General features: G+C 41.6%; 1 protein-coding gene across 1 annotated transcript in view; it reads right to left on the reverse strand.

Annotated features, from left to right (window-relative positions):
- AGBL1 (AGBL carboxypeptidase 1) overlaps window positions 1–24,819 on the reverse strand; it is a gene marked incomplete at both ends in the record, with an annotated part of 599,032 nt that overhangs the window by 109,119 nt on the left and 465,094 nt on the right. Inside the window, 2 exons of the mRNA XM_079699372.1 lie at window positions 1,409–1,540; window positions 24,686–24,815. Of these exons, the coding sequence (XP_079555498.1) occupies window positions 1,409–1,540; window positions 24,686–24,815 (262 nt within the window). The remainder of the gene's footprint in view (window positions 1–1,408; window positions 1,541–24,685; window positions 24,816–24,819) is intronic.

Consider the following 24,819-nt stretch of genomic DNA (forward strand, 5'->3'; position numbering starts at 1 on the left):
TTCACCCCCAGCTCTGACATGAGATTCCTAAAACATTTGCAAATTCCTATGTGATAAGAGTGGTAGGAGCATCTTTTGTTCTAATAAGGTGACTCTGGGTGGGCTCCTGAATGGTTCCTGGATCAGGGCAGATCATCACTTCTCTAGGAAAGAGAGAGGGGCTGGAAGTGGAGTTGATAAATGATCATGCCCATGTGAGGAAGCTTCCATAAGAAGCTTCCATACAGTTCATCTGTATCCTTTATCACATCATTTAATAAATTGGTAAATGTAAGTAAGTGTTCCCTTGAGTACAGTAAGCTGTTCTAGCAAATAATCGAACCCAACGGGGAGGAGATCATGGGAACCTCTGATTTGTAGCCAAGTCAGACAGAAGCTGTGGGTAACCTGAGGACCTACTACTTGCAGTTGGCATCTGAAATGGGGGCATGTCTCCTGGGACTGAGCCCTTAACCTGAGGGATCTGATGTTATCTCCAGGTAGATAGTGTCAGAACTGAGTTAAATTGTAAGATATCCAGCTGGTGTCAAAGAATTGCTTGGTGGAGGGAAAAATCCAAATATTTGGTCCCCAGAAGTGTCATAAATGAAGTGTTCTGTGTAAAAGTAAAAGAGAAAGACACAGGAGGAGAACTAGGTTTTTCCAACACAATGATTTTTCTCTTTTTCCTATATAAATTTGAAACAAAGGCCAGTTTTTATTCTGTGGTTGGATAACTTGACGTCTTCTACCTCTTCCTAATATTCAGCAAGCAACAGCCTGTTTACTTTATCCTGACAGGAAGGAGTCCTTCCTTCCTTACCTCTCCCTAATCTCCTCTTGGGTTCAGTGTGGGGATAGCAGAGCTCCAACTACTGGAACCCAGAAATAATAGAATTAGGTTCAGCGGGTCACTGTTCTACTTTTTATAGTATGCTCAAGCAGAGGAATGTGGATGGTCTAATGCCTTACATTTTTTTCATCACTTCATATTTATTGAAGATCCTTTCCAATCAGGCATCATTTTGTTCCTTCCATAAATATAATACCTAACAAGGACGGTATTTTCACTATCCTCGTTTTACAGGTGAAGAATGGGGGTTCAGAGAGGGAGTGTTAATGGCTCATAGTCACACAGTTGATCATTATAAAGTTAGGTATTAAGATGAGGTTTCCTGTCTCCAATTCTCACGTCCTATGCACTGTATCATATCATATCATATAGAAAAAACAAATTCAGAGTAACCAGGCAAGAAGCCATTATTCATCAAAAACATGGAGAGGTTACACACGCCTTCAACCTGCTTGTACTATAATCCTATAGTTAAGATAATCAAAATGCCTATTTAGGAAAATAATGGTTGAAGCATGTCTCAAAGGCAAGCATATGGACACAAAATATCTGGTATCATCCACCATAATGACTTACCCTGTAGCTGACATCTTCCAAGAGATTGGATGTGCTCACAGTGGACTCTGACTGCCACAAAGTCTCTTTGATGCTACAACCGTAAAGGAACACATTCCTCTTTTGGGAGTGACCATGGAAATCACAGAAGACCTACAATGGCCAAACAAAGGAGAAACTAAATCTATTGGTTTCTTACATGTTTAAAATGTCAACTTTCTTAGGTAGATACTGTTTACTTGGCAGAACCAGGCACACGAAGACCACTGGGGACTTTAGCAAGAGTTCTGTTGGTAGAATTATCAGGAAGGAAGGTAGATTGGAAGGTGCTTAGGGTTGAACAGGATAAAAGGAAATATGAGTCACATGTAGCTCTTCTGACAAGTTTACTTCTGACAGGGGAGGACACAGGGCCAAAACTGGAAGGGGAAATAAGAAATAGGCTTTAATAGTTCTTCCTTACAGACAGACTCCAGTTAATAAATACAGGAGAAATGAAGTAAATAGAAAATCACCATTAGAACGCCTCTGTAATAATTGTTGCTGGCAAGATCCACTGATGCATGCCAAAATTAGTGAGAAAGATTTGTGGAGAAAAAGGATTATTTGCATAGTGTCAGAATATCTCCACCAAGATGTTGTTAACTGCAGAAGGAAAAATAGTAACTTTACAATGGAGAAACCCAGCAGACATCACCCTTAACCAAGTGATCAAGGTAAACATCACCAGTAACAGACACATTGACAAAATTCATATTGAAGAAAAGTAAAAATATGACCAATATTTTAAAAATCATCATGGTCATGAAAGACAGAGAATGTCTGAGGGACTCTCATAGAGGAGAAACTAAGAAAACATGAAATCTAAATACAATGGGGATCATGGATTAGATTCTGAAACAAATAAAAAAACTCTGGTAGAAAAGCTAGTAAAATCCATATGAAGTCTAGTATCATTTATGCTATTGCTTTAATATTATTTTTCAGCTTTGATAATTGTACCATAATTGTGCAAAACATTAGCATTAGGGGAAACTGGATGAAGTATATATGGGTACTCTGTGCTATTTTTGGAACTTTTCTAAAATTGTTTCATAAAAATGAAACAAGTATGCATCATAATATTTAGTTAAAATCGGAATGCAAAGTTGGGTTGTTTCAACGTCAAAAATAATTCAATGTGATTCATTCCATTTACAGACTAAAGAAAGAACGAATATGATAATCATAATAGATGCATTAAAACGTTTGATAAAATTCAATAGCCATAATGGATTAAAAAATAATACACAATCTTGGGACTTCCCTGGTGGCGCAGTGGTTAAGAATCCGCCTGCCAATGCAGGGGAAATGGGTTTGATCCCTGGTCCGGGAAGATCCCGCATGTCGCGAAGCAACTAAGCCCATGTGCCACAACTACTGAGCCCATGTGCCACAGCTACTGAAGCTTGCGTGCCTAGAGGCCGTGCTCCACAACAAGAGAAGCCACCCCAGTAAGAAGCCCGTGTGCTGCAACAAAGAGTAGCTCCCACTCACCACAACTAGAGAAAGCCTGTGCTCAGCAACGAAGGCCCAACACAGCCAAAGAAAAATAAATAATTAATTTTAAAAAAACCTCTTTAAAAAAAGAACTAAAAATAAATGAAAATATTTAAAAACTAGATATATTTCATTTAAGAATTTCTTTTGATCCAAAGACACCAGGAAGAACGTGAAAAGGCAAACCAAAGAGTGAAATAACATATGTGCAGTACATATATCCAACAAATGATTCATAGAGAGAATGTACACATACATCAATAAGAAAAAAAGAAGCAACTCAATTTTTAAATGGGCAAAAACTTGAATCGATATTTCACAAAAGAGAAGTTCCAAATGGCTATTAAGCAAATGAAAATGTACTCAACCTCATCAATATCAAGGAAATATAATTTAAACACCACAGTGAGATGCCCCTGCATCTAATGGGTTATCAGGACTCCTAACATCATGAAAAGACAACACCAGGGGCTTCCCTGGTGGCGCAGTGGTTGAGAGTCCGCCTGACGATGCAGGGGACACAGGTTCGTGCCCCAGTCCGGGAAGATCCCACATGCCACGGAGTGGCTGGGCCCGTGAGCCATGGCCGCTGAGTCTGCATGTCCGGAGTCTGTGCTCCGCAACGGGAGAGGCCACAGCAGTGAGAGGCCCGCGTACAGCAAAAAAAAAAAAAAAAAAAAAGACAACACCAAACGTTGGCTGGGATATGGAGCAAGTGAAACTCTTGAACCCAGCTTGTGGGACTATATCTATACCACTACTGTAGAAAACAATTTTGGAGTGTCTTCTAAAGCTGAATATACACATATTCTAGAACCTGCCCAACAGAAATGCATATACTGGGCACCAGAAGATATCAAGAATACACAGCAACACTATTTTTAGTAGCCTAAATCTGTAAACAGTAGAATTGATTAATAAATTGTAGTATAATCGTTCAACAGAATACTGTCCAGCATTAAGAATGAAAGAACAAGCTAGATACAAAAGAGTACATCCATATGATTTCCTTGATATGACATTCAAAAACAGGCAAAACTAATGCAGTGATAGAAATTAGGATAATGTCTATGTTCGGGGGAAGGGGGACATTGCATTATGGTCTGACGTCTGGGTTGCCCGTGGTGTTCTGTCTCTCGATTTGGTTGATGGTTACATGGTGTGTTCATTTCATGAGAATTTATCAAGCTGTAGAGGTGTGATCTGTGTACTTAAAATTAATATATGATACATACACATTTGTGTGTTTCAAAGAGATAGAAGTCCTGGTATTTCCTCACATTTGTTCCTTAGTCTGTAGAAATGTAGTCTTTGTGTAGTTAGTTAAGCCCACAGGGTAGGTAACTGAAGGTGTTTGTCAAATTTGCTAATGATACAGAATTGAGGACAACTGATAGCAGAGTAAACAAGTTAAGAGCAGAAATTATAAGGGCCAAAAAGAGCAGAATTCTTGGAAATAGAAAAGCTTAAATTGGAATACGCAGCTCCTACAATTAGATTCTAACAGTGGCAAAAGTAAAAGTGACATTTAGCTAAGAAGTAGGTTTTGAATGAGAGATTTGGAGGTTTTAGATGACAGTTTGTCAGAATGACTCAGTAGCCATGGATGTCAAAATTAATCATAAATTGCTTCTGGAGAAGTAAAGTGGTCATACATAAGGAGAACAATGAGTCCAATGTACCTCATACTGGTCAACTTATATCTCATATAGTGTTTTTTAATTCTGAGTGTGGCCTTTTAAAACAAGCTAGTGTACCTCAGTAGAGAGGAATCAGAAGGCCAAGGAAATGGGAATGTTTATAAACACAGATTGCCTAAAGATACTGGAGATGCTTATCCTAGAAAAAAAGGAAGGCTCAGTGGGGTCTTGATAGCAGCCCTCCAAATTTACAAATTTTCCCATTTGAAACATGAATAAATATATTTGCTATCATTTCAAAGAGCAGAGGAAGGCAAAAGGAAGGAGGATACGTACCATGGACGTAGATTCCAGCTCCATATTAAATTCAGTTGTTGAATATTTATTACCAGCAAGAAATAACTTTCGATGATTATAGCTGTCTTGCAGTGCTGTGTCACACTTTTAAAAGTTTCCGTTTTCTGGAAATACTTCAGCAAAAGCCAAATAAATTGTTATCAACGATGTTGTTGGTTGAGAAGTTAGATGAGATGATGGCTGAGGCTACTTTCTGGTATCTGATGAAGTCCTATAGTTCATTGATTGAATAGGAATCCACTGACAGCAGGAATGTCCCGGGATACGCAAGGTGCACGCATGGAGCCATAAATAAACACATATGTGTAAGAAAAATTAAAAAGGGTAAATAGGTAGATGGTCTGCCCGGTCATAATGGGAGAAGATGAAAACTCTTGAATAGCAGGTTAGAACTGATAGGTGTGTTGCTTGGGCTATGCAAGCAGGGAAGAATTCAGCGATGTCAAGACTAATTTCTGGAATCAAGGTGGTTGTCAGACAAACATCTGTGAGATGAAAGTTTTAAGAACTAAAGGAATTGAAACTGTTCTCCATAAATTTACCCTTCTTTTCCTCCCCCTCTCTCTTGTCAATAATAGAAAGCTACTATTTTATTGGGTGGGTGGGGAGATTTTTAAATTACATTGCAAATTTCCTGTTAGCAGAAAAGTATTTTTTTTCTCTTCAAAAAAAAAAAGTGTTTTTTTGGTGGGGGGAATCCTTAGTTCATAGTTTAAAGTTAAAAATCTTATGAGAAAATAAATCTCTCTGGAATCTAGAGCTGTGGGTATTCAAGCCAAAAGGTCACACAGAGTTGGGAGGAGGGAGTTGGTCCAATGACAAGACAAATAATGAAAAAGCAGAGCAGAAACAGTGAATGAGAAAAAGAAGTTGTTTTGTAAAGGGTGAGATAATTAAATGTGCAGAGAAAAGCAGAAAACAGAAAATATGGCCGCAGAAGGAGAAAAATGCGAGATGGACAGAAGAAGTGTCTGGGGTTTTGGTGCTTTCCAGCTCTGGTTAGAACTTATTTGAATTTTTTCCTTCAAAATGTCCACCTTGGGTTACTTTAGCAGGTTTCTGTTATGTGCAACAAAAATATACCCTAGGCCAGTGCTTCTCCATCCTGTCTGTGCATTAGAATCTCCTGAGGAGATTTTTAAAATATCAATCCCTAGAACCCATCTCCACAGATTTTGATTTAATTGGTCTGCAGTGACACCAGGCTGACGGGATTTTTTAAAGTTTTCCAGGTGATTCTAAATGTACAGCCAGGGTTGAAACCCACTTGTATGGGTCTAGGGTCTAGAGCAGTGGATCTGACATGTTATCAAACATCAGAATAACCTAGAGGACTTGTTAAATCACAGACTGTGGGCCACTCCCCAGCAATTCTGTGATGCAAGCAAGTCTGGGTGAGGTCCAGGAATGTGCATTTTCAACAATCCCAGGTGACGCTGATGCCCCTGGGCCCGGGACCATGCATTGAAAGCCTCTAAAGGGACCAATCAAATCATTGTTTGAGGTTTAATCCTCTACCATCATGAATTTTCCACCAACCTTTATCTCTCATGCCTCAGTTTCTCTCTGTGAATAAACACCCATATTCTTATGAAAACTGCGCAAACAAATTAAGACTGTGTCTTAGCAACAGATTCCTCAATAAAGCCAGAAGCTAGGCCTACGTGGTGACAGGTGCTCCTTAGCTGCCAAATTCAACTGGAAAAAAAGATTTGATTGTTTTCTGACTCTTAACAGATTCTGAAAGCTGAGGTAAACAACAAATTATAGACATCCCCAACTGTGGGAAGAAGGCTTAGGAGTTCTAGAGGCCTCTGAAAATTCAAAGTAAAGGAGGCATTGTTCTACTTGTTGCTCAAATGACATCCATAAAAATAAATGCCTGTTATAAGAAACATGTGTTCCTCTAAATTGCAGGGGGCAATTACAAGACAAATTATCAAGTTATTTCAGCTGAGGAAACTTTCTCTTTCCTACGGATGACTTTACACTTGTCTACTTCCTTTCGGTAAAATTCTGTAATAGGAAGTGTGCCCAGTCATGGCACTCTAACACCCGTGGGTTAATCAATGGCCCTATCTTGCTTATTCATCGAGTCAACAAATATTCGCTGGGTGCCTGTGGTGTGGCAGGAGAAATTAAAATTTTAATATAAGGCAGTACTGCCCTCAATAACAATGACAAGAACAACAGTAGTTAATTTATTGAAGACTTACGATGCTTCAGATACTGTGCTAAACACTTAATGTAGATTATCTCATGATGAAGTAGGTGCTATAATTATCCCCCGTTTTGCAGCTGAGAAAACTTAATAGCAAAAAAAATAAATAAGTAACTTGCCTAGGCTTGCTTAAGTTTGCACTGCTATTAAGTATGTGAGCAAGTAATTGAACCTGAGTTTGCTCTCATCCAGACTCCATGTTTTAAAACACTTTTTGGGTCTATGTTGCATCTTCCAGGAGCTGTTTTGTTGGGACGATCCCACAAGTGAATAGGTGATCATATTGCAGTGAGAGGAGAGAGACACACAGATAAGGACACACAGACACGCTGCACAACTCATGGGGCATCATTCACACTGCACTCTAAGGAATGGCACCCCTGAAGGTGTATGATGTGGTGGTCCTGGGGTTCTCTAGGGGATGATGCCTAAGATGAGTCTTGCTGAGTGAGGGCTGTCCAAGCAAACGGAAAATGAGGAAGAAAGGACTATGGATATGAAGAATTGCAATAATTTAGAATAAGACTACAGAGGGAAAGAGAGTGGGCCTTAGGTGTAGGCAGAAGTGGACAGTGGTCACATCATTAATGCACGTGCACACCATTCCAGGATGTCTGGACATTTCCCCGAAGGTGGTGAAGCAGCCATCAAAGTATTGGAGCAAAGAGGACTGGCATGATCAGATCACCAGAACAGGAGTGTTAAGAATGGATTACAAGGACTGAGACCAGGCAAGAGAAATGACAAGGGCCTAGTTTAAGTCAGCAAATGTAAGTATGGAGAGAAAGGACTTTTGGTGAGAGAGTAAGGAAGTAACATCTATGGATGTAGGGGCTCAGTGAGGAAGAGGTTAGGAATAATACCTAGATTTCCGGATTAAGTGAATAGACAATATGATGTGCTTTTCCCCAAGGCAAGGCACATGGGAAGAGATGCAGATTTGAAGGTTTAGTTCAGTTAAGTTTTGTTTTGTTTGAGCTGGAGTGGTTAGTTTTGAACTTGTTCACCCTGAGCTAAACTGATTCCCCTGTGTCTCACTTTCTTCATCAGCGAGGTGTATAGTGTGGATTGGATTACGATTTTGAAATCAGGCTCTCATGCATCTCCCTAGTGCCTTTCCCAGTGAATTACTGTCTGAGTTAAATCGCAAGGTTAATTTAATTCACGCAAACATGAGTTCCATCATTTCTTGCTCAGCAAAGAGACCGTTCAGGGCCACATTACTATGCTACTCACATGCATTCACCATCTTTCCCCTCCATTCTTTGGTCCCATCCTGGTTCCTCTGTAAGCTAATTGGGCACCTTGTTCAAGAGGTTACCCACCCCCATCTCAAACACACCTCCCCTAGCCATTCGCCCGTTCCCACAGCTCACCTATTCCTGATTGTTTACTGCTCTGCTTTGCCAGCTTTAAGCTGCTGCTGTGTTTTCCATTCCTGACATCTGGGTCTTGTTCCTGCTTCCCGGCAGCAAGACCTCTGCATTTATTTATTCCATCGCCACAAGAAAATGAAGGCGAGGCTGGAGCTCAAAGGAGGCTAATTCTGGGGAATGTGATGGAAACCCAAAACAGCAATGCTTCCAATTAAACCAACCAAGTCTCACTAAAGCCCTGGAGATGCCAGCCTGTGCACAATATTTTGCAGACAACATTCAGCCCAAGCTCTTGAGTAGCGTAAACCTTTCTATGAGGGAAATGCTATGGGTGGCATGTTCAATTATCCAAGAACCCTGTTTGCAAGACCACATTTCCCAGTCCTTTTATTGACAGTCATGCTCTCTTCTTAGCTAGTGTTTCATCTGAGTTATCAGCAACATCAGTCATGGTTGAGGCTAACCACAGAGGGCATGTGCAGCACTTATTCCTAAAACTACCTGAAAGAAGAGTTGATGCTGCTTTCCCTTTCCTAAAGTGAAAGACTTTCACTTAAATCGCATCATTGTGGGCCAAAGTTCCAACATGGCCTCAGAAAAGCAGCCTTTACTTACAAATCAGTTTTGTCCCCCTCCAATGTCTAATTTGGGGTGAAATTTTTCACATTTCACTCAGCAGAAGGTATTAGTAACTAACCGGTTAGGAGATTTCTCACAGTGGGACCCTTTATTACATGTTACAAAATGCTGGAGGAGGTTTTCTGCCATTCCAGTGTTATGTATTATAATATAATGGCCTGCCTTCCAAAATATTTCAATTACATTGAAAGAGCACATGTACCTTAATGCAAAATCACGCAGTCTAGTATGAGGCTTTGTTTTCTATGTAGCACCCTCCTGGGAAGTAATAATAATTTTTTTTTCTTTTTTTTTTTTATTAGTTTCTGCTTTATAACAAAGTGAATCAGTCATACATACACATCTGTTCCCACATCCCTTCCCTATTGCGTCTCCCTCCCTCCCACCCTCCCCATCCCACCCCTCCAGGTGGTCACAAAGCACCGAGCTGATCTCCCTGTGCTCTGCGGCTGCTTCCCACTATCTATCTACCTTACGTTTGGTAGTGTATATATGTCCATGCCTCTCTTTCGCTTTGTCACAGCTTACCCTTCACCCTCCCCATATCCTCAAGTCCATTCTCAAGTAGGTCTGTGTCTTTATTCCCGTTTTACCCCTAGGTTCTTCATGACAATTTTTTTTTTTTTAAATTCCATATATATGTGTTAGCATACGGTATTTGTCTTTCTCTTTCTGACTTACTTCACTCTGTATGACAGACTCTAGGTCTATCCACCTCATTACAAATAGCTCAGTTTCGTTCCTTTTTATGGCTGAGTAATATTCCATTGTATATATGTGCCACATCTTCTTTATCCATTCATCCGATGATGGACACTTAGGTTGTTTCCAGCTCCGGGCTATTGTGAATAGAGCTGCAATGAACATTTTGGTACATGTCTCTTTTTGAATTATGGTTTTCTCAGGGTATATGCCTAGTAGTGGGATTGCTGGGTCATATGGTAGTTCTATTTTTAGTTTTTTAAGGAACCTCCATACTGTTCTCCATAGTGGCTGTACCAATTCACATTCCCACCAGCAGTGCAAGAGTGTTCCCTTTTCTCCACACCCTCTCCAGCATTTATTGTTTCTAGATTTCTTGATGATGGCCATTCTGACTGGTGTGAGATGATATCTCATTGTAGTTTTGATTTGCATTTCTCTAATGATTAATGATGTTGAGCATTCTTTCATGTGTTTGTTGGCAGTCTGTATATCTTCTTTGGAGAAATGCCTATTTAAGTCTTCTGCCCATTTTTGGATTGGGTTGTTTGTTTTTTTGCTATTGAGCTGCATGAGCTGTTTATAAATTTTGGAGATTAATCCTTTGTCAGTTGCTTCATTTGCAAATATTTTCTCCCATTCTGAGGGTTGTCTTTTGGTCTTGTTTATGGTTTCCTTTGCTGTGCAAAAGCTTTGAAGTTTCATTAGGTCCCATTTGTTTATCTTTGTTTTTAATTCCATTTCTCTAGGAGGTGGGTCCAAAAGGATCTTGCTGTGATTTATGTCATAGAGTGTTTTACCTATGTTTTCCTCTAAGAGTTTGATAGTTTCTGGCCTTACATTTAGGTCTTTAATCCATTTTGAGCTTATTTTTGTGTATGGTGTTAGGGAATGATCTAATCTCATACTTTTACATGTCCCTGTCCAGTTTTCCCAGCACCACTTATTGAAGAGGCTGTCCTTTCTCCACTGTACATTCCTGCCTCCTTTATCAAAGATAAGTTGGCCATATGTGCGTGGGTTTATCTCTGGGCTTTCTATCCTGATCCACTGATCTATCTTTCTGTTTTTATGCCAGTACCACACTGTCTTAATTACTGTAGCTTTGTAGTATAGTCTGAAGTCAGGGAGCCTGATTCCTCCAGCTCCGTTTTTCGTTCTCAAGATTGCTTTGGCTATTCGGGGTCTTTTGTTTTTCCAAACAAATTTTGAAATTTTTTGTTCTAGTTCTGTGAAAAATGCCAGTGGTAGTTTGATAGGGATTGCATTGAATCTGTAGATTGCTTTGGGTAGTAGAGTCATTTTCACAATATTGATTCTTCCAATCCAGGAGCATGGTATATCTCTCCATCTATTTATATCATCTTTAATTTCTTTCATCAGTGTCTTATAATTTTCTGCATACAGGTCTTTTGTCTCCTTAGGTAGGTTTATTCCTAGATATTTTATTCTTTTTGTTGCAATGGTAAATGGGAGTGTTTTCTTGATTTCATTTTCAGATTTTTCATCATTAGTGTACAGGAATGCCAGAGATTTCTGTGCATTAATTTTGTATCCTGCTACTTTACCAAATTCATTGATTAGCTCTAGTAGTTTTTCGGTAGCATCTTTAGGATTCTCTATGTATAGTATCATGTCATCTGCAAACAGTGACAGCTTTACTTCTTCTTTTCCAATTTGGATTCCTTTTCTTCTCTGATTGCTGTGGCTAAAACTTCCAAAACTAGGTTGAATAAGAGTGGCGAGAGTGGGCAGCCTTGTCTTGTTCCTGATCTTAGTGGAAATGGTTTCAGTTTTTCACCGTTGAGGACAATGTTGGCTGTGGGTTTGTCATATATGGCCTTTATTATGTTGAGGAAAGTTCCCTCTATGCCTACTTTCTGCAGGGTTTTTATCATAAATGGGTGTTGAATTTTGTCGAAAGCTTTCTCTGCATCTATTGAGATGATCATATGGTTTTTCTCCTTCAACTTGTTAATATGGTGTATCACATTGATTGATTTGCGTATATTGAAGAATCCTTGCATTCCTGGAATAAACCCCACTTGATCATGGTGTATGATCCTTTTAATGTGCTGTTGGATTCTGTTTGCTAGTATTTTGTTGAGGATTTTTGCATCTATGTTCATCAGTGATATTGGCCTGTAGTTTTCTTTCTTTGTGCCATCCTTGCCTGGTTTTGGTATCAAGGTGATGGTGGCCTCGTAGAATGAGTTTGGGAGTGTTCCTTCCTCTGATATTGTTTGGAAGAGTTTGAGAAGGATGGGTGTTAGCTCTTCTCTAAATGTTTGATAGAATTCGCCTGTGAAGCCATCTGGTCCTGGGCTTTTGTTTGATGGAAGATTTTTAATCACAGTTTCAATTTCAGTGCTTGTGATTGGTCTATTCATATTTTCTATTTCTTCCTGAGTCAGTCTTGGTAGGTTGTGCATTTCTAAGAATTTGTCCATTTCTTCCAGGTTGTCCATTTTATTGGCATAGAGTTGCTTATAGTAATCTCTCATGATCTTTTGTATTTCTGCAGTGTCAGTTGTTACTTCTCCTTTTTCATTTCTAATTCTATTGATTTGAGTCTTCTCCCTTCTTTTCTTGATGAGTCTGGCTAATGGTTTGTCAATTTTGTTTATCTTCTCAAAGAACCAGCTTTTAGTTTGGTTGATCTTTGCTATTGTTTCCTTCATTTCTTTTTCATTTATTTCTGATCTGATCTTTATGATTTCTTTCCTTCTGCTAACTTTGGGGGTTTTTTGTTCTTCTTTCTCTAATTGCTTTAGGTGCAGGGTCAGGTTGTTTACTCGAAATGTTTCCTGTTTCTTAAGGTGGGATTGTATTGCTATAAACTTCCCCCTTAGAACTGCTTTTGCTGCGTCCCATAGGTTTTGGGTCGTCGTGTCTCCATTGTCATTTGTTTCTAGGTATTTTTTAATTTCCTCTTTGATTTCTTCAGTGATCACTTCGTTATTGAGTAGTGTATTGTTTAGCCTCCATGTGTTTGTATTTTTTACAGATCTTTTCCTGTAATTGATGTCTAGTCTCATAGCATTGTGGTCGGAAAAGATACTTGATACAATTTCAATTTTCTTAAATTTACCAAGGCTTGATTTGTGACCCAAGATATGATCTATCCTGGAGAATGTTCCATGAGCACTTGAGAAAAATGTGTATTCTGTTGTTTTTGGATGGAATGTCCTATAAATATCAACTAAGTCTATCTTGTTTAATGTATCATTTAAAGCTTGTGTTTCCTTATTTATTTTCATTTTGGATGATCTGTCCATTGGTGAAAGTGGGGTGTTAAAGTCCCCTACTATGATTGTGTTACTGTCGATTTCCCCTTTTATGGCTGTTAGTATTTGCCTTATGTATTGAGGTGCTCCTATGTTGGGTGCATAAATATTTACAATTGTTATATCTTCTTCTTGGATCGATCCCTTTATCGTTATGTAGTGTCCTTCTTTGTCTCTTCTAATAGTCTTTATTTTAAAGTCTATTTTGTCTTATATAAGAATTGCTACTCCAGCTTTCTTTTGATTTCCATTTGCATGGAATATCTTTTTCCATCCCCTTACTTTCAATCTGTATGTGTCTCTAGGTCTGAAGTGGGTCTCTTGTAGACAGCATATATATGGGTCTTGTTTTTGTATCCATTCAGCCACTCTGTGTCTTTTGGTGGGAGCATTTACTCCATTTACATTTAAGGTAATTATTGATATGTATGTTTCTATTCCCATTTCCTTAATTGCTTTGGGTTCGTTATTGTAGGTATATTCCTTCTGTTGTGTTTCTTGCCTAGAGAAGTTCCTTTAGCATTTGTTGTAAAGCTGGTTTGGTGGTGCTGAACTCTCTCAGCTTTTGCTTGTCTGTAAAGGTTTTAATTTCTCCATCAAATCTGAATAAGATCCTTGCTGGGTAGAGTAATCTTGGTTGCAGGTTTCTCTCCTTCATCACTTTAATTATGTCCTGCCACTCCCTTCTGGCTTGTAGAGTTTCTGCTGAGAGATCAGCTGTTAACCTGATGGGGATTCCCTTGTGTGTTATTTGTTGTTTTTCCCTTGCTGCTTTTAATATGATTTCTTTGTGTTTAATTTTTGACAGTTTGATTAATATGTGTCTTGGCGTATTTCTCCTTGGATTTATTCTGTATGGGACTCTCTGTGCCTCCTGGACTTGATTAACTATTTCCTTTCCCATATTAGGGAAGTTTTCAACTATAATCTCTTCAAATATTTTCTCAGTCCCTTTCTTTTTCTCTTCTTCTTCTGGAACCCCTATAATTCGAATGTTGGTGTGTTTAATGTTGTCCCAGAGGTCTCTGAGACTGTCCTCTATTCTTTTCATTCTTTTTTCTTTATTTTGCTCTGCAGCAGTTATTTCCACTATTTTATCTTCCACCTCACTTATCCGTTCTTCTGCCTCAGTTATTCTGCTATTGATCCCATCTAGAGTATTTTTCATTTCATTTATTGTGTTTTTAATCGATGCTTGATTCATCTTTAGTTCTTCTAGGTCCTTGTTAACTGTTTCTTGCATTTTGTCTATCTTATTTCCAAGATTTTGGATCATCTTTACTATCATTATTCTGAATTCTTTTTCAGGTAGGCTGCCTATTACCTCTTCATTTGTTAGGTCTGGTAGGTTTTTATCTTGCTCCTTCACCTGCTGCGTGTTTTTCTGCTTTCTCATTTTGCTTATGTTACTGTGTTTGGGGTCTCCTTTTTGCAGGCTGCAGATTCGTAGTTCCCATTGTTTTTGGTATCTGTCCCCCGTGGCTAAGGTTGTTTCAGTAGGTTGTGTAGGCTTCCTGGTGGGGGGGACTAATGCCTGTGTTCTGGTGGCTGAGGCTCGATCTTGTCTTTCTGGTGGACAGGTCCACGTCTGGTGGTGTGTTTTGGGGTGCCTGTGGCCTTATTATGTTTTTAGGTAGTCTCTCTGCTAATGGGTGGGGTTGTGTTCCTGCCTTGCTAGTTGCTTGGCATAGGGTGACCAGCACTGTAGTTTGCTGGTCGTTGACTGAAGTTGGGTGCTGGTGTTGAGATGGAGATCCCTGGGAGATTTTCGCTGCTTGATATTATGTGGAGCTGGGAGGTCTCTTGTGGACCCGTGTCCTAAGGTTGGCTCCCCCACTTCAGAGGCACAGCACTGACTCCTGGCTGCAGCACCACGAGCCTTTCATCCACCCGGCTCAGAATAACAGTGAGAAAAAGTAGAAAGAAAGAATTAGTAGAAGAAAGAAAGAGAGAGGGAAAGAAAGGAAGAAGGGAGGAAAGGAAGGAAGAAAGAAAGAAAGGAGGGAGGGAGGGAGGCAGGATGGAAAGAAGGAAAGAAAGGAGGGAGGGAGGGGGGAATGAAAGCAAAAGGAAGAGTGAATGGAAGAAGGGAGGGAGGGAGGGAGGAAGGGAAGAAAGAAAGAAAGACAGGAGGGAGGGAGGGAGGGAGGAAAGAAAAAGAAAGTGGAAAGAAGAAGGGTGGGAGGGAGGGAGGGAGGAAAGAAAAAGAAAGAAGGAAAGGAGGAGCGGAGGGAGGGAGGGAGGAAGGGAAGGGAGGAAAAAAAGAAAGAGCAGGTAAAGTAAAATAGAATAAAGTATGAAATATAGTAGCGTTATTAAAATTAAAAAGTAATTATTGAAAAAAAAAACACGGACCGATAGAACCCTGGGACATATGGTGGAAGCAAAGCTATACAGAGAGAATCTTACACAGAAGATTACACATACACATTCACAAAAAGAGAGCAGGGGGAAAAATCAAAAATCTTGCTCTCCAAGTCCACCTCCTCGATTTGGGATAATTCGTTGTAAAAAGAGGAAAAGGGCGAGAAGTCTGAAATCTTGCTAAGTCCACCTCCTTAATTTGGGATAATTCGTTGTAAAAAGGGGGGAAAGTCTTAAATCTTGTCCTCAAAGTCCACTTCCTCAATTTGGGATGATTCGCTGTCCATTCATACACTCCACAGACGCAGGGCACATCAAATGGACCGTGGAGCTTTAATCCACTGCCTCCGAGGCTACACAGAGAGATTTCCCTGTCTCTGCTCTCACAACTCCCGGGTCTCAGCCTTGGACCTGGCCCCGCCTCTGCGCGTAGGTCGCCGGAGGGCGTCCGTTCTTCGCTCAGACAGGACGGGTTTAAAGGAGCTGCTGATTCGGGGGCTCTGGCTCACTCAGGCAGAGGGGAGGGAGGGGAATGCCCTCTCCTCGCGCACCAGGCAACAAAAGGGAAAAAAGTCTCTTGCCTCTCCGGTAGCTCCAGACCCTTTCCCCGGACTCCCTCCGGGCTAGCACTAACCCCTTCAGGCTCTCTTCCTGCCGCCAGCCCCAGTCCTCTTCCTGCCGCCAGCCCCAGTCCTCTCCCTGCGCTCCGACTGAAAGCCGATACCCGAGCCTCAGTTCCCAGCCCCGCCCGCCCGGTGGCCGAGCAGACAAGCCTCTCGGGCTGGTGTGTGCCTGAGGGCACCGATCCTCTGTGCCAAAATCTCTCCGCTTTGCCCTCCGCACCCCTGTTGCTGTGCTCTCCTCCGCTACTCCGAAGCTTTCCCCCTCCGCCACCTGCAGTCTCCGCCCGCGAAGGGGCTTGTAGTGTGTAGAAACCTTCCCTCCTTCACGGCTCCCTCCCACTGGTGCAGGTCCCGTCCATATCCTATTGTCTCTGTTTATTCTTTTTTTCTTTTGACCTACCCAGGTATGTGGGGAGTTTCTTGCCTTTTGGGGGGTCTGAGGTCTTCTGTCAGCGTTCAGTAGGTGTTCTGTTGGAGTTGTTCCACGTGTAGATGAATTTCTGATGTATCTGTGGGGAGGAAGGTGATCTCCGCGTCTTACTGTTCCGCCATCTTCCTCTTCCGCCCAGTAATAATAATTTTAATCTCTGCTGTTTATTTAAATGCTTGATACGTACCTGTCACACTGCTAAGGTTTTACATACATGTTTAATCAGTATAAAATTCCTGAAAGGAGGCTATCATTCACATTTACATATGAGGCTCAACTTTTACTAAGGTTAAAGGAAGTTAAGTGATTTGCACATGGCCTCCCATTGAAAACCCATGTGGTTTATCTCAAACTCTAATTGGTCTGGCTCCAAAGATTTTCCAGAACAAAATATTATAAAACATTGGATTTAACAATGATAAAGCACAGTATAACAAGTCTGTCAATTAGCAAAATTAAGAGTGAATAACCAGGCTTACCCTGAGCTCTTGCCTAAACTGATTTCTACTCGCTTTCTCTGGCCAGCTGCCCCTACGTGAGGAGGGAGCTTAACACCCCAAGAGGGTACTTGTGCAGTGAGGCCTTGGCAGGCTCCCCAGCAGTTAAAACTGCTCTTTTTCTCCAGCTCTAGACATTGAAGGGAGAGAAGCAGCAGTCTGGCCGCCACCTTTGGACACAGTGCCTGCAACCTATCAGCCTGGGTGAGGCCTCTGCCATCCATCTCACTCAGTTGCAGGCACTAAAGCTCTCAAGGTAGAAGGATTAACCTACCCACTTTGTGTGACAATGTCAGTTAGGGTAGATAGCTTATCGGGAACCCTGTCTTCACCAGAAGGTGGGATCTAGACTAGTCTTTTTGACCCATGGCAGATTTCCAAATTGTCTGGATAAACCTAGGGAATGGGGTATGAACACTGACCCACCACCATGCCTAGCCAGTCAATAAAAGGAAGCTTGCCTCCATTTCCTGATTTGCAATCCTATCTTGGAGGACTGTTAGTTGTCTTGGACCCTAGGCTGGACTGTGCTTTAGTCTTGGCAAACCCTACTTTCTGGGACTAGAACTTTGAGCTCTATGCCCAGTGCCATTGGCCATGATCATCCCTGCCTTGCTCTCTCACTAGAGTCTTCCTTGGACATAGATATTTAGCAGATGAAGCACAGGTCTCGCCATGTCTTCATCTGAAGCCTGTTCTGACTTGCAGCCCACCCTCACAGAGAATACCTTTATAGCAAAACTAGTCCATCTGGTCCTGTCTTTTGCCTTCATCCCATTTCCACCAGTGCGGAGCAGAGGCACCTTCAACTAGGCTGAAGGGAAACACTGATCCAGGCAAACATCCTCCAATTTTCCCCTATACCTCACCTCCTAACCTCAGTCCATTTTGCAAAAAATGAAGAAGAGGGAATTTTCTCAGACTTCTTTGAAAAATCTAACTGGCCTTCCCTGTAGCATATGGGGAACCCCAGGTTTCCAGTCCCTGTGATACATAGAAATTTCATTGGAGATACTAGTCAGAGAGAAGGGAATATTCCGTTTACTTTCCAACATAAGTTTATCCAAGAAACCTTAGCGATTCACTTAAATGTAGAGTATTTACATCTGTAAAAACACCTACAGGATTGACATAACACACTACTATATATAAAATATATAACTAATAAGAACCTACTATATAACACAGGGAACTCTACTCAATACTCTGTAATGACCTATATGGGAAGAGAATCTAAAAAAGAGTGAAGGACTTCCCTGGTGGTGCAGTGGTTACGAATCTGCCTGCCAATGCAGGGGACACATGTTCGAGCCCTGGTCCAGGAAGATCCCACGTGCCACGGAGCAACTAAGCTTGTGTGCCACAACTACTGAGCCTATGCTCTAGAGTCCGTGTGCCACAGCTACTGAGCCTGTGCTCTAGGGCCCGTGTGCCACAACTACTGAGCCCACACACCACAACTACTGAAGCCTGTGCGCCTAGAGTCCGTGCTCCGCAACAAGAGAAGCCAACGCAATGAAAAGCCCATGAAACGCAATTAAGAGTAGCCCCCTCCCCGGGCTTCCCTGGTGGCGCAGTGGTTGAGAGTCCGCCTGCCGATGCAGGGGACACGGATTCGTGCCCCGGTCCGGGAAGATCCCACATGCTGCGGAGCGGCTGGGCCCATGAGCCATGGCCGCTGAGCCTGCGCGTCCGGAGCCTGTGCTCCGCAACGGGAGAGGCCACAACAGTGAGAGGCCCGTGTACCGCAAAAAAAAAAGAGTAGCCCCCACTCGCTGCAACTAGAGAAAGCCCACGTGCAGCAATGAAGACCCAATGCAGACAAAAATAAATAAATAAATAAATAAATTTATTTTTAAAAATTTTAAAATAAAAATAAAGAGTCAATATATGTATAACTGATTCACTTTGCTGTACAGCAGAAACTAACACAACATTGTAAATCAACTAGACTCCAATAAAAATTAATTAAAAAAATAAAAATTACAAATTGTATGCATTCTCTTTTTATCATTTAAAAAAACACCTACAAAACATGGTTTCTGGTATGTTAAAGAAGCATTGTTCAATCTTTATTCTGATAGCATGGGAACAATTTTAAATAAAAAAATATGGAATCAAATTATTATTATTTTTACCCAGGACCTCCATGGTTTTTGTTTTTTTTTTTTGGTTTGGGGATTTTTTTCTTTTTTTTCCCTACTATATCCTCAAATACAAAAAGGGGAGAATTCTAGATTCAGTACCTTAGCCTGAGTCAATGAAAATAAGTAACAATAACACCTGTTCTTCTAACACTTCTGAGGAGTAAAGTGGAGATAAAATAAATTATGTGTATAGAGTATCTTGAGGTCCTTGGAGACAAGATTTCAGGAAGGGACATACCATTCCTTTTTCCCCCTCTCCTTTCATGCCTTTTTTTCAAAAAGAAGCTGATTAACTAAAAACATATGCCAGAGGGACAGAAAAGACCAGGAAAATCATTTAAGCAGCTAAAAGTTCTGTTCCTTTGGGCCCCAGAGAAAGATGAAACCAAAATATGCCCTCCCTGGCCCCTGGCAGAAGGCGCCCTAGTTTTTGTGAGTGGTAAACGGAAATCAATGAGCTGCTCAGAGAGCACTGCAATCCCTTTACCAACACGCACTCACAGAGCAAGAGCCAAGGGGATGGGAATCCATACCTCTCCTAATTGTGAAGCCCAGACCCTTTGCAGCGACACAGGGGCCAGGTAGCTACAACCCAGCAGCTCAGAAGAGACTGCTGATCTGGCTTCCTGGGAGCCTGCTAGAGCCTGAGAGCTTTCACCCACTCCCCCAAGCCATGCCCTACTGCCCCTGAGCCTTGTGCCTCCTGGCCCTTATGGGGCACTCGCTCCGCAAAGAGGAACACTTCAACGCTTGCTACTCACTGACTGTCAAGCCTGTCTGCTCCTCTGGGCTTCTCCGCTTACATACATTTTCTCTGGCCAGAGCTTACTGATTTCTAATAAATCTTCTCAGTCTTTCTCTGTGTTCTGGCAAAGATAATCTTCCTTGGCTTGACTTGCATGCTTCCATGCTGGTCAATTTAATTTGGGACAGCCCCCTTTACCTCCTAGCTGCATTTCAAAGCTCTGTGACTTTGCTTTGATTTCTCTTTAATTCTAAGTAAATATAAATGTAAATGCGTACATGAACAGAACTTGAATGAGTTTTGAGTCAATGAGTTTTGGTGTAACTGACTCTTCATTCAAAATATAGAACATTTCCACTAACCTAGAAAGTTCCCTCTTGGCCCCTTTTATTTAATCCCCTTCTAGAGGCAACCACTGTTCTGGTTTACTTAAACTTTGCATAAATAGAAACACAGAATATGTGCTTCTCAGTGTCTAGCTTATTCCACTAAACATGTTCCTGAAATTGGTCCATGTTGCTGAGTATATCTGTAGTTTATTGTTATTGTCTTTATTTTTTTATCTTTTTTTTTTTTTTTTTTTGTGGTAGGCGGGCCTCTCACTGTTGTGGCCTCTCCCGTTGCGGAGCACAGGCTCTGGACGCGCAGGCTCAGCGGCCATGGCTGATGGGCCCAGCTGCTCCGCGGCATGTGGGATCCTCCCGGACCGGGGCATGAACCCGTGTCCCCTGCATCGGCAGGTGGACTCTCAACCACTGCGCCACCAGGGAAGATCTGTCTTTAATTTTTTATTGCTGAATAGTATTCCAATGTATGAATATGCCAATATTTTGTAAGTTTCTGGGCTTTTGGCTCCAACATCTGGAGCAGATTTCCTGATCTTCTAACAAACAAGAGAGACAGAAAATGGAAGTTCAAGAAGATGGGAAAGAGACCATAAGATCAGTGTGATGTGAGAACTATGCCATTAGTTAATCAATTTCACAAGGCAGAAGATCTAAAAGTCCATAATCAGGCCTGTAGACCTCTGAAGAAAGAATATTTCTCTACTTTACTACAATAAAAAAAGACTACGTCTCTACTTTACTACTAGTACAAGAAAAACTCTTACTCATCTTTCAAGTCTAGCTCAAATGGCATCTCCAGTCTCTAGCTTTTCCATAACCTTGAGGGAAAGTGGCTCAACCTCTCGTTTGTGTTCTTACAACTCCCACGAGCCTTGGTTTCAGTTTTTACCATCTTTTACTACATTGGTTTCTTTGCAGACCTGACTCTACTTTCTACCAAGGAAACTACGGACTCCTCAGAGAAAACGTACCTTCTGGCATCTAGCACAGTGATTACACACAGGGTGTAAATGAGTAGACAAGTGGATGACTGCCCAGATGGATGGGTGGATAGATGGATAGATGGATGGATGGACAGATGGATGGATGGAAGGATGGATGAATGAATGGGTGGATGGATGAAACAATTTGTGAATAATGCCATATTGCTTATAAACTGAATGAATTATCTGGTCTTTAGCAACCCCCAGAAGTATCATGGCATTGCTTTCTCTCACTGTCTTGCATTCTCATTGGTTCTGGGAGTTTATATTATTCTACCTGCCAATAGGCAAATGTCTCAGTATCATCTAGAACAGGTGAAATCTTCTAGCCACCAGAAACTGGCTTCCTAATGTTTTAAGAAATATCTTCATAAGAGTCAGAGTTTGAGTGGAGTCACAGTTAACCTACAACTAGCCCAAGAGGTAATCTTGACTCAGTGGAAATCTTCCCGGCACAGGACAGGCCTGGGTACTGAATGAGTGACAGTGCTTCTGCTGTCAGCAGGAGGCCAGTTAAATACAGTTGCATAGGTAGCTGAAAGGTGATGTTGAGCCTGTAGGAGAGCTTTGTGACACTGTGAATTGCATCTAGGGCTCAGCTGTTTCTCACCCACCTCTCAGATGGTCCCAGCAGGAAACAAGTCTGTGGCTGTCGTGTTTACAGTTAATTAATGTTTATTTATATTTTTAAACAAGGCTTTCACCTGTCACGCTTTAAAATAAATGTTCTGCTCTTCAATTAGAGACTGTCAGAACAGAGAGGAATCCTGTTTGTTGCGGGTTGAATGTGTGTATGCTGAACTGTGTATCAGGTTGGAACCTTTTTCTCTGTAAGTCTTTCTCTCTCCTCCCAGAGGCTTAGCCTTCTATTCAGAGAGGCATACTTCTATTCAGAGAGACATACTCTTAGGCCTTCTATTCAGGGAGACATACTTTTCAAGATCTTGACTGTGATATTGGTGCTCTGCTATGTAGGCCATGAACTTGCTTCTACAGGGTAGACAGCATAGATTACAGCATCTCCTTGGAAGGGGGGGTGGGGTGGGGTGGGAGCTAGCATGAAAATATTGCACATTTTGACCAGTGTAGAAAAAGCATTCTTAAGGGAAAAGGATGTGCTTTGTCCTCTTTGCAATAAAGTGTTGACTCAGCAAGTCTGAAGTGTTTAAACCCTGTACACTCCAGAGAAAGGTCTGGCCCTTGACTGACTCCTGGGAGAACACCTTGACATCTTTGGAATATTCTGCTAGATCAAAGTGTCTTTCTTTACCTGGGTCTCAGGCAATGTGAGAAGGTTGATGCTGACAATGTGATATATGGTGGGGTTCTTGTGCCGCAAAGTGTCAGTTTGACCTCTGAAGGGTCTGGAGACTGAGTAACTAAGATCAGCCATGTGGGACACCATGGCTACAAAATAACCCCTGATAAAAAGTCCTGGACACTGAGGCTCAGGGGAGCTTCCCCGGTTAGCAACACTCTACCTGTTATTACACATCATTGCTGGAGAATTAAGCACGGTCCATACAACTCCCCTGGGAGCAGACACCTGGACTTACACCTGTCTCTCCTTGACTCCGTCCTCAGTGCTTTTTACCTTTGCTGATTATAATCTGTATCCTTTCACTGTAATAAACTGTAATTATGAGCAGAAAAACTATTCTGGGTTCTGTGAGTCTTTCCAGGGAATCACCGAACCTGAAGGTAGTCTTGGGGACACGCCAACACATCCTCTCAAAGAGTAAGTGTTGGGCTTCCCTGGTAGCGCAGTGGTTGAGAGTCCACCTGCCAATGCAGGGGACGCGGGTTCGTGCCCCGGTCTGGGAGGATCCCACATGGTGCGGAGCGGCTGGGCCCGTGAGCCATGGTCGCTGAGCCTGCGTATCCGGAGCCTGTGCTCCGCAACGGGAGAGGCCACGGCGGTGAGAGGCCCGCGTACCGCAAAAAAAAAAAAAAAAAAAGAGTAAGTGTTGAAGAAAGATGGGGTTCTGGGTGGAAAACCAGATCAGAACTGAATCTCAACTCTGCCGCACGCTTCCTGGTGATGCCAAGGGAATCACTTGACCTCTTAATCTTTTTGAGAGTTAAATAAGCTTCTATATTAGATATTCACCCATTGTTTCACCAGATAGTCATTGAATGTGACACTGTTTTGATGACATAGTACATGGTCAAAATTTGGCTAATGGTAGAGGGAACTGTCTGAGTTGGTTCCTCCGTGAGCTTTTCCACATTAGTTTAAGTTCCTTAGGTTAGGTAAGCACTCTAAATTTGGACATATGCTCCTCTGCACTTTTGCAGACAGATATGTTCACAGTTTGTAGTCAATAAATGATCAGTAAAGCAATTATACTCCAATAAAGATGTTAAAAAAATAAAAATAAAATAAATGATCAGTTTCATACAGTTACTTAGCTAGTACTGCCTCCTATCTTATCTTGAGCCTAAGCCTCTGGATCCATATAGTCTGTTTTTCATCAATTGCTAAGTTACTATAGGCTTGGGAGAAAAGCCTACACATGAAAGTGCCTAGCATAGTGCCAGAATCATCGTTGGAATTTAATAAGTACTAGTTGAATGTCAATCTGAACATCTAGAGGGTTTTTTTCAAATAATATTTGGAAAAAGTACCATTTGGAAAAAATACCATTTCCTTTCTTGAACAATAACTGAAAAAAAAAAAAAGACCCAGGAAATGGGATGAAATGCAATTTTTTGCCCAGTTTTCACCAATGAGTATTGAACTACTGCTTTGCTCCTATTGTTGGTTAAATTGTTTCCCAAAAAGATATGTTGAAGCTCTAATTCCCAGTCCTTAGGAATGTGACCTTATTTGGAAAAAGATTCTTTACAGATGTAATCAAGTTAAGAGGAGACCATACTGAATTAGGGTGGGCCCTAGTCCAGTGTCTGCTATCCTGATAAGAAAAGGGAAATTTCTGCACAGACACACAGAGGGCAAAGATGGCCATGTGAAGACAGAGGCAGAGATTGGAATTGTGCCCCACCCCCGCAAGCCAAGGGATGCTAAGGATTGCTGGCAATCACCAGAAGCTAGGAAGAGGCAATGAAGGGTTATTTCCCATAGCCTTCAGAGAGATCAGGGCCTGCTGACACTTTAATCTCCAGACTTCTAGCCTCCAGAAACGTGAGAGAATATGTTTTTGTTGTTTTAAGCCACCCAGTTTGTGGTACTTCGTTATGGCAGCCTTAGGAACTGAATACACACACACACACACACACACACACACACACACACACACACACACTTTACAGCTTGTCACACACAGGTCTTTGGCTTGTGTCTGGTCTTCCTGCCTGGACAGAATGTCTTCTGCCTCCTGGAAGGTGGAAGGAACCAAGCAAGAGTGTAGAAGCAGAAGGAAGTGAAGGAAGTAACTCACCATGGGACGTCGGCCGATGCTGCCCAGGTAGTGGAGGAGCCCTTTGGCGTGGTAAATTGTGGGCTGGAGATGAGCACTAGGAGAGAGCCACTGTCTGTTCAAATCCCCTCCTCTCAGTGAGCATCTGTGACTGC

This window comes from Hyperoodon ampullatus, assembly GCF_949752795.1.
Source record: "Hyperoodon ampullatus genome assembly, chromosome: 3".
NCBI lineage: Eukaryota > Metazoa > Chordata > Mammalia > Artiodactyla > Ziphiidae > Hyperoodon > Hyperoodon ampullatus.